The following is a 21,754-nucleotide window of genomic DNA, read 5'->3' on the forward strand; positions in this document are numbered from 1 at the left end:
CAAGACTCACAATGAATCCAAACACGACTGTGGAAAAGAAGCCGCCAATAAATCCTTCCCAAGTCTTTTTAGGCGACAACTAAAAAAGGTCAAATAAATTGAAAAGAGTTACTCCACTCACAAAACACAAATACACAGGCAAACTCTCTTCAGTGAATTCCCACAATACCTTATACATCTCTCCTTTTTTCTTATTGGAATGGCTCTGCAACCCTTTTTCCTTCACTCCATGATCCTGACTTATTTGTGCAAATAATTCTAGTAATATCTAACATATTAGACCCTCAAATATTTGACATACTGTGAATATATGTCTGTTTCTGTATAACTTCAACTTATTTTTTTCTCTCAAAGAACTATAAACTCTAGATTAAAATCATCATCCCATGACTTTAAAGCTTATATAAACCCCCACAATAGCATAGTTCTTGCAATAAGGATGAAGTGTACTCATTCCAAGTACATACGATCTGTACTGACCTACTACTGACAAAAAATAGAATATCACATAACATGGACAATGCAGCACATCAGATTTTTGTATATTCCCCCAAATGCCATGCATATGACAGACCTCTTTCTGAAATGGCAAAACACTCCAGATACAGTATTTGCTCCACAAGTATTCACATATCCTTCTCCCTTTGGTCACAATCTATGTCTGTCTCCATGAAGAAAGGAACATGTTGTGCTTCTAAGAATAGATAGTGTTTCAGATTCCGGCTATTGTTTCTCAGTCAATGGGGCATTCAGGCAGAGAAATCTGGAGGAAAGTTTGGAAATCAGTGATGCAGGGGCAGGAGGAAAAGATTTGGGAGTGGACAGCACTAACTGCCTTATCCTATAAGATAAGGACTGATACACAGGGACCTGGTCATCAGAAGATCGCTGATGACCTCTGTGATGACCCTTTCAGTGGACGGGTGAGGACAGAAGCCAAATAAATATCAGACAGAAGTTTATGCAGACAGCAACAGGTGACAGGCTAAACTACATGATCTCTTCACAGACCTCTTGTCTTAATGATGTTCATGAAAGGCCAAAGCCAAAAACGCTAATAGAAACAGTTTCTTGATAAATCTGATAACAATTCTGCCACAGAGACGAGAGTGATACACACCACTTCCTAGGATAATTCAGTATTACTGTCATGAAGTAGGAGCTGACTCAAATTGAAAAGTGACTGTTGATTATTTCAGAGATAACTTAATCGGGAACCTGGGAGGCTCAGTAGTTGGGCATCTGGCTCTTGATTTCGGCTGGGGTCATGATCTCAGGGTCCTGGGACTGAGCCCTGTGTCAGGCTCTGTGCTCAGCAGGGGAGTCTGCTTGGGGATTCTCTCTCCCCCTTCATTCTGCCTCTCCCCCCCAACTTGTGTTTTCTCTCTTTCTCTTAAATAAATAAATCTTCAAAATATATATATAACTTATCAAATTAAATTGATCTATATCAAACTGATTTAGAGGTTAACTTGTTTAATTACATATGGGTATATTATACAACTAATCCAGCCCTAAATTCACTAGAAATTTATGTTCAAAATCAGACAGTAACATTCTTCTACATCCATAACAACCTCTTTCAAAACTTCCTAAGCCAAAAACTTCTCATCTGATATAGAAGCCTTGAATATTTAATCACCTACTCTTACGCTAAAGAAGCTTGAGAAAGGGGCGCCTGGGTGGCTCAGTGGGTTAAGCCACTGCCTTCGGCTCAGGTCATGATCTCAGGGTCCTGGGATCGAGTCCCGCATTGGGCTCTCTGCTCAGCGGGGAGCCTGCTTCCCTCTCTCTCTCTGCCTGCCTCTCCATCTACTTGTGATTTCTCTCTGTCAAATAAATAAATAAAATCTTTAAAAAAAAAAAAAGAAGCTTGAGAAATGTTTAAATATATACATAAATAGCTTGCTTGCCTGTATCCCTACAGCTTAGCCCGATGTTGTATGCTAGACTCCTATGTGGGGAAGAATTTATGGAAGATTTTCTTGAAGATAAGCAGTTCATGCTTTCCTCTGGGAACACGTAAGCCTCTCCTGTATCATTCTGATAAAACAGGTTTGGTACCTGCACAACTGTCTCAGTCCCTCCAAACTGCCTTCATGTAGTAACATCAAAAGAGCCAATTAACATATTTGTGGGAATATTATTAAAGATTCTACATGAATGGAGTGAATCCTATCTAAAGCCCCAACATGAAAAGTTTGTTTAAAAGTAATTAGTTCTATGATTTTTCCATGAGGAATTGGTTTCTTCTCCAAAATGAGAACTGTATAACAATTCATTTCTCCTTCTTTGCCTCCACTGACTGTAAGTAGAACCAAATCAAAGGCAAAACCACATGGTCTGCTCATGTGTATTTTTCTTTCCCTTGTCTTAACATTTACTTATTACTTGCATTACCAGTATTTTATTGTAGGGCCTCAGGGTTTTTTTTTTTTTTTTAATGAGTTTGGGTGTAAAAGCTTTACAGATGGACATTAGTATGTGAAGATGGTTAAGTGGACCCTTTCAAAAAAAAATTGCTAAAGGAGCAGAGTCTAGGAAAGACTTGTTTGTAGGGTTGCTACAATGGAATGGAAGAAGGAAGACCTGCATTGTAACTAATAGAAAGAAACCAGCCAAAAGATGAAATGAGCCTTCACAAGATGAAGGATAATTGATAGAGACAGGTCCTTATTGAGCAGACAAGAGACTATCTCACAAAGTATCCAGATGGAATCATTGGGAAATATGGCTCACTGTCCCTACACTGTGGCTGTTAAATACAGCTATGGGAAAACCAAAACACCTCACAAATAAAAATGTACAACAGCACCAAATTGTTGGAAATTTTCTCCAGTGGCTCATTTTAAGGTTATGGTAATGGCTTGCTCAAGATGTTGTTCCATTACCTTAATTAATGGAGTCCTCCCAAAAAAAAATCCAAAAAGGTAAGCAGTTATGTCATTGCAAATAACACTTGATATTGGAACAAGGAACCTTAAAGAAAATCGGAAAAAATGTCCATATGATTAAGTGTCAAACATTTATACAGGTTATGACTCATAAAGAACCAATGCAATAACCCTTTGGATTATACTGCAGCCTCATCCAGAACATTTGCCAAAACATTAGTAGAAATGATATATATCAAGTAAATTTGCCCAGATCAGCTTAATGCAATTCAGCAGAGAAAAATCTATAAATAAATCAACATATCAGGAGAATATTGCTAAGGAAAATATTAAATAATCAATTTAATTTTAATATTAAGCAATCCATTTCTAGAGCTATGGACTTTCAAATTTCAGTTTTATGAGAAACAAGTTATAACAGCACAAAGAATTAAAACAAGCAGTCTTTCAAAATGGAAAGGAGTCATTTGTTTAGACACAATATAATCTCATAAATTTATAACAAGCACTTAATACAAATTCTTTCTCGGGAAGAACTATCAATTTTAATTCTACCTTAGCCTATAGTTATAGTAAACCCTGCTAATTTTATAGAACCCACTAAGTTCAGTAGCTGCCCCCTATCAATTAAAAGTGTATATGGAAGACAATCTCAAAATGATTCTGTTCATTTTACACACACACACGCACACACACACACACACACACACACCCTAAAAACTAGAACAAAACACAAAGCTGTGAAGGATTTTATCTTGACAAAGACCTATTGACTATAAAGATTTTAACTAATGGGTTTAAAAAGAATGTGGGGATAACATGGTCAGATTTCTTAAATCACTTTTCTCCACTCTGTTTTTAACTAATAATTTTTATAATTTTAAACTAATAAAAAATGCTTTCTGAATATTCAAGTCACTGTTAGACAGTAAGTAATTCCATCTGAAATCTGGACACTCCCGCATAAAGGCAGAGGAGAACCCACCCAATTTTCATTCAGCACAGTGTTTGCTCACAAGCCAGCTTTCATATTCTTTTGCATTCACAAAAATAATATGCTCTTTTTAAAATTTATGTATGCTTTGTAAAAAGGCATATAAGATGTAGTACACCTGAAAATGTAATTAATTTTTGGAGCTTTGATGAGGACTTCCTGCATTTTATTTGGAAGCCGAAAAAGAAGGCTTTTCAAGTTGTTAACGAAGTGTTTGTCTTCAAAGAGTAAAGCAAAACTCAGTAAGATATTATAGTGATAGAGCAACAAAAACAAAAAAAAAAGAGTACATTTTAGTAGAAATCTATAAGACACTGCCCAACTGAAAGAGCTTTAAAAAGGCTAGGACATAAACACAAAGCAGCATAATGCTGTCCCCTTACCATATCATGCCTTCAAACAGATTTTGGATGACAAGATGTGACTGAGTCACTGTTATCAGTAGAGTGACATGAGTCCATGCGAACTGTTAATAGCCCAACAACACAACAATTAGTGAGCACAGCTGATCAGTGCAGCCCTGGAAGCAAGAGCAATTTTGAAACACAAATTTCTAGCATGACTTTTGGTCAAAGTTTGTAAGATAGGGACATACAAAATAAACGTTGTTAGTAAATTATAGTCATTTGAGGGTCTACTTGAACCTTAAAACCATGAAGACATTTAATAAAGTAATCTTAATTTAAACAAAAATGGAATGCTAACAATACTGGGAAACATTACTGAATTTAAAAACATATACAAAATATACAACAATCCTGAATCATTAGATTAAAATGATAATGAGAAATTTCTGCTGTTCTTACAGCATCTAGAGAGGATCATTTTGCTCTGGCTGCCTTCTGCATTAAAAATGCTAAAAGCTATTCCTTTTTCAGAGTTCATTATGGTAACTTTTCCCATAGAGAGTTATTTCTGCCTTCAGATAACTCAAACCAGCAGGGACCAGTTACCCTTAAACACCAGCATTCCATACTTGAAAGTTGGTCTTTACAGTACCATTCAAGGACAGTATTCAATTTCAGAATTTCAAACCTGTGTGTTTCATCAAGTTCATCTAGCCTGGGAGATGCCATTTTAGTAATTTTTTTAGCATCAGTTTGTATGAATAGAATGTGAATGGGAAAAAAAAATACCTTAACATTTCTATATCTGTCTCATAATTTTGACTGGAATTTATAAAATGTTCAAACTTGTTAAGATTTGGATTTATTCATAATAAACCTATTTCTCATTTTGGTAAATAATAAATGAGGATTTATAATATATTTGTTTTATTTTAATCTGCATAGAAGATCCAATTCTCTTTCATTTTGGTTGCTTCAAAATGCATAAATGATTTTTTTTCCAATAAAATTTATGTTTTCATAGGAGATTCTATTATTTCTAACTCGTCTTGATGGTTTCTAGATTTTCATGGATAATTTGACTCTCCTCAAGATTCCCCCAAATTAGAAATTTAAGGAATATTACAGTTTCCTAGTGATGATGCTCAGCAGAATGTCTCAATGTAGAAAAGCAAAGCATAAAGAACAGGAAATATATCCAAATCCAAAACAAGCCTTATTAATACATGAATTCACAGATCTAAATACTATATTTTCCATTTTACATTCTTATAATTAGCTACCTTTTAAGAAAATAAGAAAAATTCATCATACACAGTAATAAATTTCATAAAATACTAAGCATAGTTCAATGATAAACTACATAAAACACCTTAGGGCAAAAAGAATTATGCAATTAACTGTGTGACTAACCACAGCTACAGGAAAATATATGTTCTGTTCTCCTTATGTTCAGCTAAGGACAAATAAAGATACTTACTGTCCATAGAAAAATATCAGATACTTTGAAACCAGTTAAAATTTTTAAATCTTCAAGAATTGTACAACTTAAACCTTTTGTATGTAACAGTCATCCAAAATTGAAATACCCCTCATATTTAGGCAAAACATCAACTAGCAGATTAGATCTTCTCACTATAAAAAAAAAAAAAAAAGGCAAGCACATTTTTATTACATGTAGTTATGGTTAATACAGACCATATAAAACTGCAGACGATAATGTTTCTTCACCAAGCTCAGCACAAACATGCAGAAACCTGTTTAAGAACAAAAAACATGTGCTAGTTGTGCAATGTTATAAAATATAAGATTCATGAGCTCAAACGAATTTTCTCTACCACTTCAAGGTATACTTTAGCATTTACTCAAAGGCCACCTCTCCTACTCATAAAAAACATTTTAAATTAAAGTTTTTTGAGTGAAATAATCTTGTGTTCTCCAAAATACCTAATATATTCTGTGGTATAAATTCAAAAAGTATCCCCTGCATTAATTATGTGAATTAGTCCCTTGCAAATATACGAACACAGAAAAACAGATCCTGAATTTCAGTTGAATGAAAGTTATTTGATAAGAGAGAGAAAAAAGTTACCTACAAGGGAAAATCTATAAGACTATGAGCTGAGGGACGCCTGGGTGGCTCAGTTGGTTAAGCAGCTGCCTTCGGCTCAGGTCATGATCCCAGTGCCCTGGGATCGAGTCCCACATCAGGCTCCTTGCTCCGCAGGGAGCCTGCTTCTCCCTCTGACTGCCTGCCACTCTGTCTGCCTGTGCTCGCTCTCGCTCTCTCTCTGATAAATAAATAAATAAATAAATAAAAAGACTATGAGCTGAGTTTTCAGCAGGAACTTTGCAAGCCAGAATGGAGTGGTGTGCCATATTCGAAGTCCTGAAAGGAAAAAAACTTACAGCCAAGAATACCCCATTTGGCAAGGAAATCATTTTAAATTTGAGTTTCCCAGACAAATAAAAGATAAATGAGTCTTAGAAGAAGAGTTAAAGGTACTTTTTTTTTTTTTTTGATAGAGAGAGAGAGCATGAGAGGAGAGAGGTCAGCTGAAGAAGCAGACTCCCTGCCAAGCAGCGAGCCCAATGCGGGACTTGATCCTGAGACTCCAGAATCATGACCTGAGCTGAAGGCAGTGGCTTAACCAACTGAGCGACCCAGGCCCCCCAAAGGGACTTCTTTAAGTAGAAAAGAAATGGCTATAAGTAGACGTAAGAAAATTATGAATAAAAGACATGGGGCAGGGGCACCTGGGTGGCTCAGTGTGTTAAAGCCTCTGCCTCTGGCTCAGGTCACAATCCCAGGGTCCTGGGATAGAGCCCCACATGGGGCTCTCTACTCAGCTGGGAGCCTGCTTCCCTCTCTCTCTCTCTGCCTGCCTCTCAGCCTACTTGTGATCTCTGTCAAATAAATAAATTAAAAAAAAAAAAAAAGACATGGGGCACTTGGGTGGCTCAGTCAGTTAAGCCTTAGACTCTTGATTTTGGCTCAGGTCAGGATCTCAGGGTTGTGAGATTAAGTCCACACCACGCTCCACACTGGGTGGTGGAGCCCAAGATTCTCTTTCCCCTTCTCCCATTGTCCCTCCCCCTGCTCACATCCTCTCTAATAAATAAATGTATCTTTAAAAAAGAAAAAAAAAAGAATGTAGGGGTGCCTGGGTGTCTCAGTTGGTTAAGTGTCTGCCTTCTGTTCAGGTCATGATCTCAGAGTCCTGGGATCAAGGCATGTATGTGTTGGGCTCCTGCTCAGTGGTGGGGGGGTGGCTGGTGTCTGCCTTTCCCTCTGCCCCTCTCCCTCCATTTGTTCTCTCTCATGCACACACACACTCTCTCTCAATTAAATAAAACATTTTTTAAAAAAGTAAAATATGATCACATATACATAAAACATGGAGGCGGGAATATAAAAAGGGGAGGAGGAAAAAGAAAAGGTATTTTTTTCTTTTCTTTTTTTAATAAGGATGTATTAGATCTTAAATTACCATTTAATTAACATAGACTGCTATTTACTTAGGATGTTATATATGAATCTCATAGTAACCACAAACCTAAAACCTATAATAGATAAACAAAAAATAAAAAGAGAGAACACCAAACATAAGACTATAGAAATTCATCAATCACACACACACACAAAAAGAGCAAGAGAATGGAGGTTCCTCAAAATGTTGAAAATAGAACTACCCTATGACCCAGCAATTGCACTACTGGGTATTTACCCTAAAGATACAAATGTAGTGATCTGAAGGGGCACGTGTGCCCGAATGTTTATAGCAGCACTGTCCACAATAGCCAAACTATGGAAAGAACCTAGATGTCCATCAACAGATGAATGGATAAAGAAGATGTGGTATATATACACAATGGAATACTATGCAGCCATCAAAAGAAATGAAATCTTGCCATTTGTGATGACGTGGATAGAACTAGAGGGTATCATGCTTAGCGAAATAAGTCAATCGGAGAAAGACAACTATCATATGATCTCCCTGATATGAGGAAGTGGAGATGCAACATGGAGGGTTAAGGGGGTAGGAGAAGAATAAATGAAACAAGATGGGATTGGGAGGGAGACAAACCATAAGTGACTCTTAATCTCACAAAACAAACTGAGGGTTGCTGGGAGTAGGGGGGGTGGGAGAGGGTGGTGGAGTTATGGACATTGGGGAGGGTATGTGCTATGGTGAGTGCTGTGAAGTATGTAAACCTGGCGATTCACATACCTATATCCCGGGGGATAAAAATATATGTTTATAAAAAATAAAAAAATAAAAATAAATTATTTGTTTCCTGGTTAGGAAACAAATAACAAAATAGCATAACTATCAATAATTATTTTAAATGTAAATGGCCTAAATGCTCCAATCGAAAGACATACAATGGCAAAATGGATAAAGAAACAAGACCCATCTATGTGCTGTTTACAAGGGACTCATCTCAGATCTAAAGACACTGACTGAAAGCAAAGTGATGACAGTGCATTAACCAAGGAAATGGAAGCAGGGGTGGGGGGGAGCAGGGTAGCAATACTTAGATCAGACAAAGCAGACTTTAAAATAAAGACTAATGAGAAACAAAGAAGGGCTTTACATAATGATAAAAGGGTCAATCTAGCAAGAAGATATAATAATTATAAACAACTACACACCCAACACTGGAGCACCTAAAAGCAGGAAGCAAATATTAATGGGCATAAAGAGAGAAACTGATGGTAAAACAATAATATTAGAGGACTTTAACATACCACTTACATCAATGGATAGATCGTCCAGGCAGAAAAATCATCAAAAGATTCAGTGTTTTTAAATGACACATGGGACCAGATGGATATAACAGATATATATAGAACATTCCATCTAAAAACAGCAGGAGAGAGGTACCTGACAGGCTCAGTTGGTAGAGCATGTGACTCTTGATCACAGGGTTGTAAATTCAAGCCCCCACATTAGGTGTAGAGATTATAAACAAATAAACTTTAAAAAAATAAATAAATAATTAAAAAATAAAAACAACAGAATACACATTTAAGTGCACATGGAACACTCTCCAGAAGAGATCATGTACTAGACCTTGAAACAAACCTCAATAAATTTGACAATTTATTGATATCATACCATGTTATCTTTTCCAATCACAATGGTATGAAACTAGAAGTAAATCATGAGGGAAAAAAAAGGAAACAATACAAAAACATGGAGGCTAAACAATATGATTCTAACAACTAAGGACCAAAAGAAATTAAAGAATAATAAAAAAAAAAACCCACACATTGAGACAAATGAAAATGAAAACATAATTATCTAAAATCCTCTGGAACACAGTGAAAGCAGTTTAAAAAGAAAATATAGTGATATAGGCCTCCCTAAAGAAAGAAGAGTTCAAATAAACAACCTAACCTTACACCTCAGGGAACTAGAAAAAGAACAAGCAAAGCCCAAGGTCAGTAGAAAAAAAAGGAAAAAAATAAAGATCAGAGCAGAAATAAATGACATAGAAACAAAAAAACACAGTAGAAAAAAAAATCAACAAAACCAAGAGCTGGTTCTTTGAAAAGATAAACAAAATTGATAAACCTTAGCCAAGGCTACTATCTTTTTCAAGAAAAGAGAAAAACCCAAGTAAAATCAGAAATAAGACAGTAGTAATAACTAAAACTACAGAAATACAAAGGATCATAAGAGACTATGATGAAAAATTATAAGCCAACAAACTGAGCAATCTAAAAGAAATGGATAAATTTCTAAAAACATACAATCTTCTAAAACTAAATCAGGAAGAAATAGGAAATCTGAAGAAACTGATTAAAAGTAAAGAAACTGAATCACTAATCAAAAACCACTAAAAAACTAAAGCCCTGGACTAGACAGATTCACAGGTCAATTCTACCAAACATTCGTAGATAATTAATACTTACTCTCCTCAAACAATTCCAAAAAAATAGGAGGAAAACACCAAAATATATTCTACAAAGCCAGCATTACCCTGATACTAAAATCAAAGATATCACAAAAAAAACAGAAACTACAATCAATATTCCTGAACATAGATGCAAAAATCCTCATCAAAATATTGGCAAATCACATACAATACCCTAAAAAGATTATTCATCAGGATCAAGTGGGATTTAATCTGGAAATGCAAGCATGATTCAATATCCACAAATCAAGCAATATGATATACACCACCAACAAAATGAAGTATAAAAATCATGATAATCTCAATAGTTGCAAAGCATTTGACAAATCCAATATCCATTAATGATTTTAAAAAAATGTCTCAACAAAGTGAGGTTAGAGTATGTATATATACACATACATTCTCATACACACACACACGAAACTCGTAACTAATAGCATATTCAATGATGGAAAAACTGAGAACTTAAGATTATGAATAAGACAGGATACCCACTCTCTTCACTTTTACTCAACACAGTACTGGAAGTCCAAGACATAGCAATCAGACAAGAAAAAGAAATAAAAGGCATCCATATTGGTAAAAGTTAAATTGATGAGGACATGATATATAGAAAATCCTAAAAACTCCACCAAAAAACTACTAGATGTAATGAATGAATTCAATAAAGTTACAGCATGCAAAATTAATACCTAGAAATCAGTAGTGTTTCTACATACTAATAATGAGGTAGCACAAAGAGAAATTAAGAAACCAACATCATTTGCAATTGTACCAGAAAGAATAACACTTAACCAAATACTTAAACAAAAGATGAAAGACCTGGACTCTGAAAACTATAAAACATTAATGAAAATAAATTGAAGATGACATAAACAATGGAAAGAAATCCCATGTTAATGGATCATAATAACACTGTTAAAATGTCCATATTACCCAAAACAATCTACAGATTCAATGCAATACCTATCAAAATACACATAGCATTTTTCATAGAATTAGAACAAATAATTTGTATGGAACCTCAAAAGATCCCAAATACCCAAACCAATCTTGAAAGGGTTAAAAAAAAAAAAAGAAAGAAAGAAAAAGAAAAAGCTAGAGATATCACACTCCTGGGTTTCAAGATATACTACAAAACTGTAGTAATCAAAACAGTATGGTGCAGACACAAAAACAGAATAGAGACCCCATAAATAAACCCACAATTACACAGCCAATTAATGTATGACAAAGGAGGCAAGACTATAAAATGGGGAAAAAGATAGTCGTGTTAATAAATGGTGCTGGAGGGTGCCTGGGTGGTTCAGTGGTTAAAGCCTCTGCCTTTGGCTCAGCTCATGATCCCAGGGTCCTGGGATCGAGCCTCACTTCAGGCTCTCTGCTCAGCAGGGAGCCTGCCTCCTTTTCTCTCTCTCTGCCTGCCTCTCAGCCTACTTGTGATCTGTCTGTCAAATAAATTAAAATCTTTAAAAAATAAAAATAAAAATAAATGGTGCTGGAAAAATGGGATAGCTACATGCAAAAAAAACTGGACCACTTCTTAACACCATACCATACACAAGAATCAACTCAAAATGGATTTAAGACCTAAATGTGGGACCTAAAAACCATAAAAATCCTAGAAGAGAGTTCAAGCAGTAATTTCTCTGACATCAACCACATCAACATTTTTCTGATGTGTCTCCTAAGGCAAGGGAAACAAAAGCAAAAATAAACTATTGGAACCACCTCAAAATTAAAAGCTTTTGTATAGCAAAGAAAACCATTAACAAAACAAAAGGCAATCTACTAAATGGGAGAAAATATTTGCAAATGATATATCCAATAAAGTATGAATATCCAAAATACATGAAGAACTTCTATAACTTAACACCAAAAAACACAGTCTAATTTTAAAATGGGCAGAGGACCTGAACACACATTTTTCCAATAAAGACATACAGATGGTAAACATGAAAAGATGCTCAACATCACTAATCATCAGGGAAATGGAGGGAAAAGTTGACAAAACCAAGAGACAACCAACAGAATGGGAGAAGACATTTGCAAAGGACATATCAGATAAAGGGCTAGTATCCAAAAGCTATAAAGAACTTACCAAACGCAATACCCAAAGAACAAATGACCAAATCAAGAAATGGGCAGAAGACATAAACAGACATTTCTGTAAAGACATCCAAATGGCCAACAGACACATGAAAAAGTGCTCCACATCACTTGGCATCAGGGAAATACAACTCAAAACCACAATGAGATATCACCACAATGAGATATCACCCAGTCAGAATGGCTAAAATTAACAAGTCAGGAAATGACAGATGTTGTTGGCGAGGATGTGGAGAAAGAGGAACCCTCCTACACTGTTGGTGGGAATGCAAGCCACTCTGGAAAACAGTGTGGAGGTTCCTCAAAAAGTTGAAAATAGAGCTACCTATGACTCAGCAATTGTACTACTGGGTTTTATCTCAAAGGTCAAATGTAGTGAGCCGAATGAGCACATGCACCCCAATATTTATAGCAGCAATGTCCACAATAGCCAAACTGCGGAAAAAGCCCAGATGTCCACCAACAGATGAATGGGCAAAGAAGATGTGGTATATATACACAATGGAATGTTACTTGGCCATAAAAGACATGAAATCTTGCCATTTGCAACAATTTAGACGGAACTAGGGAGTATTGTGTGAAGCGAAATAAGTCTATCAGGGAAAGACAATTATCATACGATCTCACGGGTATGTGGAATTTAAGAAACAAAACAGGATCATAGGGGAAGAGAGGAAAAAAATAAAACAAGACAAAATCAGAGAAGGAGGCAAACCATAAGAGACTCTTAATCATAGGAAACAAACTGAGGGTTGCTGGATGGGAGGGGAGTGGGGGGAGGGGGTAACTGGGTGCTGGCCAAAATTAAATGGCCAAAATTAAAAAGACAAGAAATAACAAGTGTTGGCAAGGATGTAGAAAAAAAAGAACCCCCATATACTGTTAATGGGAATATAAATTGTTACAACCATTGTGGAAAACAGTATGGAGGTTCCTCAAAAAATTAGAAAATAGACACACCACATGAATCAGTATTTCCACTACTGAGCATTTATCCAAACAAAGACTCTAATTTGAAAAGATACATGCATCCTATGTCTATTGAGCATTATTTACAATAGCCAAGATATGGAAGCAAGTGTCCAAGCAGTGTCCATCAAGAGACAATCAGATTAGGAAGATACAGTATATATATGCAATAGAATATTACTCAGCCACAAAAAGGATGAGATCTTGCCATTTACAACAACACGGAAAGACATAGAGTATTATGCTAAGTGAAATAAGTTAGACTGAGGAAGACAAATACCACATGATTTCACGCTTATGAGGAATCTAAAAACAACAAAACAGTAAGTAAGTAAACAAACAAACAAACAAACAAAAAAACCAAACCAGAACCAGACCTATAAATACAGGATAAACTGACAGTTGACAGAAGGGAAGTGGTAGGAGAATGGGTAAAATGGGTGAAGGGGAGTGGGAGATACAGACACTCAGTTATGGAATGAGTAAGCCACGGGAATAAAAGGCAGAGCATAAGAAATACAGTCAACAATATAGTGTAATAGAAATGTATGGGGACAGATGGTAGCTACACTTGTGCTAAACATAGCATAATGTATAAACTTGTCAAATCACTATGTTGTACACCTGAAACTAATATAATGTTGTGTGTCAACTATACTAAAAAAGCACAAAGTATCATTATGAAAAACTTATTTGCTGTATCAATCCATCAAGTGTATGTACAGAATGTTTCAATCTCTACATAATATAAAAAGTAATAATAATTATAGGGCAGCTAACATCTACTGAACAATTACTATGTTCCAGGCTCCCGTCCAAGCATTTCACAAATATCAACTTGTTTAATGCTTCCAATATCCCTATGATGTATATTATTATCTTCATTTAACAGATGAAGAAGAATACACAAAGGACTTTATTAATTAACTGAAAAATAAGGGCTAGGAAACAGTTAAATCCTCAGATCTTATTGACTTTCAAGAGTCATGTGGTTCCATAAACCATTATCAGTAAGATTCAGGTTAAGAATGACTTGAAATTGGGGCACCTGGGTGGCTCAGTCATTAAGCAGCTGCCTTCAGCTCAGGTCATTAACCCCGGGGTCCCGGGATGGAGCCCTACAGTGGGCTCCCTGCTCAGCAGGAAGCCTGCTTCTCCCTCTCCCATCCCCACCCCCCACTTATGTTCCCTCTCTCGCTGACTCTTTCTGTCAAATATATAAATAAAATCTTACAAAAAAATAGAATGACTTGAAGTTTCTCAGAACCATATTATAATAATTACAGTAAAATATAACACTTTAAATAATATAAAGATTTACAAACAGCAAATGTTTATGTGTATATCCCACAACTTTATTACAATGACATTTTACTAAATAAAAATTCTGCCTAATTGAAATTTAATAATCATATACAAAAATAATGGGAGGCAATGGGAAGCACTTTTTGCCCATATATCAGTGAACTTCTAAAGAGAAAAATTCTGGGGTGCCTAAGTGGCTCAACTGGTTAAGCAACTACTTTTGGCTTAGGTCATGATCCTGGAGTCCTGGGATGGAGTCCCACATTGGGCTCCCCACTCAGTGGGGAGTCTGCTTCTCCCTCTGAGTCTCTCCCCTCTCATGCTCTCTCTCACTCTCTCTCTCAAATAAATAAAATCTTAAAAAAAATAAAGAGAAATATTCTTTTACAGAGGTAGATACTGCAAATGCATAAACCAAGCTTAATTTCAGATAAACAGGCGCCCACTGTTCTATTCTGCAATATCGCCTCCGTGAGTTCTCCAAACAGAAAATGAATTGTCAGATAATCTATCCCATATGAAATAAGTACTAGATTTCAGATTTATAGGTAATATTTACCAAGGCAATTCTACCCACCAGAGTAAGCAAGGTTGCTACTACTCTGACCAGAGCAAAGAATCAACCAGCAACTTCCTTGAGCAACTTTTTGAAGGCTATTTTGAAACGTCAGCGAAAAGGATAATGACAAAAGAAGAGAATACATATTGGCTCCCAGGTCCATCTCACCTCCTATTTGTCACCTACAGAGTAATCTGACTGATCTGTAAAAGAAATATGGGAACATTTTCAAGTGGAAGCACAACTGAAACCTGTATGTCACTTTCTTGAGACAAAAAAAGAACCTGGGAGGGGGTGGAGAATAAAACATGAAATTCATGGCTTTGCAATCACCAGCAGCATAAAAAAAACTCTTTAAAAATCATTGCTTTTAAGTTTTTATTCTAGAGCAGGTAGACTTATTTTGTGGCTCAAAGAACAATGTAAATTCTGTTTTAAGCCACTGGTTCATAGTTAGAGGTGAATGAATGTAAACTGGACTTAGTGCAGAAGCTGATGTGGTGAGGGCTAAGCAGAGACAAGACAGATGCCTCTGGAACTCCACTTCTACCCAAACAGACTCACAGACTGTCCCAACACAACCTTGGGAACTTCCCAACATCATTAGTTGTGATTATATTCTCACAAATACTGCTTTCACATGTATGGTTTTCTCATTTTTTAAATCATATAATACCATTCACCCATAAGCATTTCTACAAACAAAATGACCACAGAATTACTTGGTATTTTCCTAATGGTGATTTTATCCAAGACAGTCTTGGCTACTCACTTTTACCTGCTCTAATTACACTGTTAAATCACCAGTAACATGCAGCTTTTGGGGTGCTTTCATAAAGGATAGAATTGTCTGACTCCTAGATACATTAAGATAATACAATTTTCTGAATTTGGGAAGGGTATAAAGTGTTTTCCAAGAATATCTAAGAAATATTATTTTTAAAGAAAAACCATCTGAAAAACAAATTTTTCATTCACAACCCTATAGCTATGTGTGTACTTTATGTTTAAATGTGTATGTAAAAATATATTACACTATTTCAACAAATCTATGGAAAGAATAACTTTGTCTATTTGGATCCATAGTTTACTTTTTTTCCTAATTAATAAAGAATCTCTGTATGGTTACATTTCCAATTAAAAATGGGATTTCTCAAGTATTATAAATGAAGTACTCACTTAAATGTTTCCCAACATACAGTTTTTAATATGTAACTAGGTATAGTTGCTATTGCTGATCTCCATTTATGTACCCGGCCCTGCACCTGGTGCTGTCACACAAAGATGTGTACATCCTGTTGTCTGGTATATTAAAGAGTCCCCAAGGAGCTCCAAAGATCCAGTCACCAACAGACTAAAGAGAGGCAGATTCAAAAAGAACAAAAATGAACGAGATTTCTAAAGGAGTCAGGAGAAGTAAAGGAGAAAGAAGACATTCAAAAGTCCAAAAGATGGGACAGAGGGCATTTCAGGAAAATGGACAATCAAACAATATTTATTGTGTAAAGATACACAAGATACAAAAAATGAGTATGACAGGCATTTCCATTCAAGGAGCTCAAAATCAAGCTGAAGAGACAGAAAGCATAAATTAATGACGTTGTTTTAAAAATCTTCTATTGGTGATTAACTAATTCAATAAACACATGCACTCCTTATAAGGTTCAAGAAACAGACATTAAGGGGCACCTGAGTGGCTCAGTTGGTTAAGCAACTGCCTTGGGTCATGATCCCAGGGTCCTGGGATGGAGCCCCGCATTGGACTCCCTTGCTTCTCCCTCTCCCTCTGCTGCTCCCCTTGCTTGTGCTCTCTCTCAAATAAATAAATACAATCTTAAAGAAACAAACAAACAAACAAACAGAGAGACAGACATTAAGAGGCACCCAGGATTAAAAACTGGAGCTTAATGACTCTTCATCAATCTTTCAAGTGGTTATATTTTTCAAAACATTTCAAATGTCAGGTTAAGTACATTCAGACACACACTGCATTATGTAGCCCCTGTTGTGACACTAGACTATAATGGAGTTGTTTTAAAAAAGTTTTAAGTGCATCTGGGTTGTGGAAATTGTCACACAAACCAACCATTATATTAGCTAAAATAAAGTTTTCTACTAATCTATGTGCTGAGTTTTTGTTGAAGATTTTATTTATTTATTTGAGAGAGCATGAGCAAGAGAACACAAGCAGTGGGGAGCAGCAGAGAAAGAGGGAGAAACCTGCTGGACAGGGAGCCTGACATGGGGTTCGATTCCAGGACCCTAGGATCATGACCTAAGCTGAAAGCAGACACTTAACTGACTGAGCCACCCAGGCACCCCTACATGATGAGCTCAAAGTATAGAACAACGCTGGCACAGTGCACAGATTCTAATAGTTTTTACTCCAAAACTGTAAGTGGTTCTGGAGGTAGAGTCCACTGTGAACAGTTATTTGTGACATCTTTCTAAAGATTTCACCAATATCCTTTGAGATAATATTAAGGATGTTTGGGGGGGAAATTCTTAATTATGCACTAACTTTAGTTAAATTTAATTTTATATATTCACTGATCTTCTCAAATTCAAAGTATTCAAGTCATACCTTCTCCTTAAGAGTTTTGTTTTTTATTATTTTTTAAAGATTTTATTTATTTATTTATTTGTCAGAGAGCACAAGCAGGGGGAGTGGCAGGCAGAGGGGGAGGGAGAAACAGGTTCCCCACTGAGTAAGGAGCATAATTCAGGACTTGATCCCAGGACCCTGAGATCATGGCCTGAGCCAAAGCCCTCACTTAACTGACTAAGCCACCCAGGTATCCCACCTTAAGGGTCTTAAAAAAAAATCACAATAGCCATGCATACATACAAGCAAAAAAAAACTACTAAAAATAATGTGTATATCACTGGTCAGCTAAAGAGATGTTAAGGTGATGATATTAAGAGTTAAACATCTTAAGCCTATTCACTCAATACTACTCATTTGTAATCACATAGCTGCTCTATTTCCTAAAGAATCTCAAATCCAAAACACCAGGATCTTTTAAAAATATACCTAGACTCTAGAGAAAATGTTTGCCTTATTACTTTCAGTCTCACTGATTATCTCTTTGGTATCAGGCAAATTCATTTTACAACAAAATTATCCAAATGTCAGAATGACTTTCTGGGTCTTTGTCAGTGAGTCGGTCTGTAATTCTCCTTTTTTATGGGGTCTTTGTCTGGTTTTGGGATCAAGGTAATGCTGGCCTCATAAAACGAGCTTGCAAGTTTTCCTTCTATTTCTATTTTTTGGAACAGTTTCAGAATAGGTATTAAGTCTTCATTATATGTTTGGCAGAATTCCCCTGGGAAGCCATCTGGCTCTGGGATCTTGTTTGTTGGGAGATTTGTAATTACTACTTGAATTTCCTTGCTGGTTATGGGTCTTTTCATTTTCTATTTCTTTTTGGTTCAGTTTTGGTAGTTTATACCTCTCTAGGAATGCATTCATTTCTTCCAGATTATCTAATTTGTTGGTAGTCGCTCATCGTATGTTCTTATAATTGTTTATATTTCTTTGGTGTTGGTTGTAATCTCTCCTCTTTCATTCACAATTTTATTTGGGTCTTTTTCTCCTTTCTTTGTGATAAGTCTGGCAAGAGGTCTATCAATTTTATTCTTTCAAAGAACCAGCTTCTACTTTCATCAACCTGTTCTACTGTGCTTTTGGTTTCTACGTCATTGATTTCTGCTCTGATCTTTACTATTTTTCTTCTCCTGCTGGGTTTAGGATTTATTTGCTGTTCTTTCTCCAACTCCTTTAGGTGTAGGGTTAGGTTGTGTACTTGAGACCTTCTTGTTTCTTGAGAAAGGCTTGTATTGCTATATACTTTTCTCTCAGGACCGCCTTTGCTGTGTCCCACAGATTTTGAACAGTTGTGTTTTCATTTTCAATTGTTTCCATGAATATTTTAAATTCTTCTTTAATTTCCTGGTTGACCCATTCGTTCTTTAGTAGGATGCCCTTTAACCTCCATGTATTCAAGCTCTTTCCAGCTTTCCTCTTGTGATTGAGTTCGAGTTTCAAACCATTGTGGTCCGAAAATATGCAGGGAATGATCCCTATCTTTTGGTACCAGTTGAGATCTGATTTGTGACCCAGGATGTGATCTATTCTGGAGAATGTTCCATGTGCACTGGAGAAGAATGTGTATTCTGCTGCTTTGGGATGGAATGTTCTGAATAAATCTGTGAAGTCCATCTGGTCCAGTGTGTCATTTAAAGCCCTTATTTCCTTGTTGATCATTTGCTTACATGATCTGTCCATTTCAGTGAGGGGTGTGTTAAAGTCTCCTACTATTATCGTATTACTGTCGATGTGTTTCTTTGATTTTGTTATTAATTAGCTTACATCATCGGCTGCTCCCATTTTAGGAGCATAAATTAGTTATACCATCTCTTAACTTAAAATCACCCAATGGTTTCTTGTGGATAAAATCCAAACCCTTCCTATGACACGTAAAGCTTCTAAAGATGTGGCTCCTGCCCCCTTTTCCAACCTTTAATGCCTGCTCCCAGACTGAACATGCAATCCTCCCTCATTTCCAAGCCTTGCACAGCCACTTCCTCTGCCTGGAATTCCCTTTCCCACTATCCACCGAGCAAATGCCTACTTGTTCTTTACTTTTCGTGACACCTTCCATTTCTTCTCAAAGGCCTCCTACTATCTCCAGCAGAGCAAAGTTCTCCTCACCCTTCATGCACTTACAGGTCCTTCTTCACATTTCAGCAGGGCATGAGGGGATCCATGTCCCACCAATTTGAAGACCCCAGAAAGCATGCTATCAGCCTTACTTCCTTCTCCATCCTCAACACCATTCACTGTACCTAGCATTCAGAAAGCGCTCACATGTTTGCCGAAAAAATGACACTGATGACTTGCAATGAGCTTTATGATTACAATAACCTAAAAATAACAAGTGATAAGCTATTTCTACGACAGAAACTAGGCAGGAAAAAAAGAAGAACTATTGATTTTACTTCAAAAAACAGAGTCAGGAAGCTTAGCATATAAAGCAAACAATTACTAAAGATTAGAGTATATATCACATGTAAAATAAAACAAAGAGAATAAATTCCAATGTCTTTACCCACTCAGTGGGGCAGTTATTCTCAAATATTAGAAGTTAGCAAATCCCAAAGGGAAAGTAAGAAAAGGAAATAGTAGTCACCTTATTTTCTCACATTCTACTTCCATGATTGCTATATGCAAATCAATAAAGATATAACTGCAGTTATGAAGAAATGAGATTTAGATGTGCTGAAATAAAAAGCATCCATAAATTGCATTAAGTAGGGGAAAGAAATAAACAGGTACAGACTAGTCCATTCTTATTTGCATGAAAAAGAGGGTGGAGAGGATATAAACATATAGGCTTGAATACTCAGAGAAACTCTCTGCAATACTAGTAGCCAGCCCCTGTGGATTATAAATAAGGCTCTGAGGCAGGAGGGGGATTTCACTGAACATGCTATTTTAGTCCAAATTTTTACTATGGGCATGCATTAGGTTTTTATCTTTCATATCTAGTTAAAACAAACACAACCCACCTAAGGACTCCTGAAGCACTTGGCTTTTGGCACACTCCCTATTCAGAACCCAGCCATGGTGCTCTCAGACATCCAAGCCCCAAGGAGAGGCCAGACATGTGTGTTCGGGTCAGCGGCTGGCATGGACTGCGGCCAGGAATGAGCCACCTCAGACATCCAGCTCACTCAAGACTTAAATGACGAGTACTACCTCCATCTGACTGCAATTGTAAGAGAGGCACAAAGTTAGAGCTGCCCAGAGAAGATAAGCCAATCCACAGGATCAGGAGAGAAAGAGAATAAATTGTTTTAAGTCGAGGGAAAAATAGAAAAACTAGTTAAGGATTTCTGCCTTGAAGTGCAGGTTGATCACATGCATTTATTTCTCTTCTGTCCTGATGGTCCACTAAATTAACATTAAAGGAAATTAAGGTGAAGGGATGTTTGGCTGGCTCAATCAGTAGAGCATGTGACTCTTGATCTAGGGGTTGTGAGTTCAAGTCCCATGCTGGGTGTGAAGACTACTTGAAAAAAAAAAAAGAAATCACAGAGTGAAAAAAAAAAAACTGAAGAAATGTCAAGGAAAAGAGAAGACACATAGCTACAAAATTGAAAGTTGGAAAACAGGATAACTCTTAGTATACCTGAGACATCAGGGATGAGTAGTATTTTCTTTAGAGAAAACTGAACAGAAAAGATTCAGTGGAAAGCCAGGGTACAGCCTAGAGTACTAAGTAAAAGTCTACTAATAATAAGTGCAAACTCTAGCCAAAGCAGTCAACTGTGACAATATTTTTAGAAATGTATGAACATTAAACATTTACCTTCCAAGATTTCACAGGAAACTATTGGCAGCCATTCTTCTACAAAATAAGGATGTCAACCCAGAAAATGGAAGATGCAGGATAGAAGAAATGAGGTGGCCAAATTAGGAGGATACTGAGGCATTGGGATACAAGCAGACTGTCCACGTGACAGGACTACAGAGTTTCTAGGACATACATCTCAAGGTAAAAAGGAAACTGACACACTGATTTGTGTGAACATTGGGAAAAACTACCAATACACATTGAAAAGACCCAGAAGAGAAATTAAGGATTCC

The 21,754-nt window shown here is 36.4% G+C and overlaps 1 protein-coding gene across 4 annotated transcripts in view; it reads right to left on the reverse strand.

The window, feature by feature from the left end:
• Window positions 1–21,754, reverse strand: part of CDS1 (CDP-diacylglycerol synthase 1) — a 66,716-nt gene that overhangs the window by 11,429 nt on the left and 33,533 nt on the right. For 3 of the 4 annotated variants that reach the window (XM_004779362.3, XM_045079415.1, XM_045079413.1), the window contains 4 exons: window positions 5,934–5,992; window positions 4,272–4,354; window positions 2,892–2,979; window positions 11–79 (listed from right to left, as the gene is read on the reverse strand). In XM_004779362.3, the coding sequence (XP_004779419.1) occupies window positions 11–79; window positions 2,892–2,979; window positions 4,272–4,354; window positions 5,934–5,992 (299 nt within the window). The remainder of the gene's footprint in view (window positions 1–10; window positions 80–2,891; window positions 2,980–4,271; window positions 4,355–5,933; window positions 5,993–21,754) is intronic. The other variant, XM_045079414.1, reaches the window with a different exon arrangement.

The sequence above is a fragment of the Mustela putorius genome, unplaced genomic scaffold, assembly GCF_011764305.1.
Source record: "Mustela putorius furo isolate JIRA1106 unplaced genomic scaffold, ASM1176430v1.1 tig00000382_pilon_pilon_pilon, whole genome shotgun sequence".
Lineage (NCBI taxonomy): Eukaryota > Metazoa > Chordata > Mammalia > Carnivora > Mustelidae > Mustela > Mustela putorius.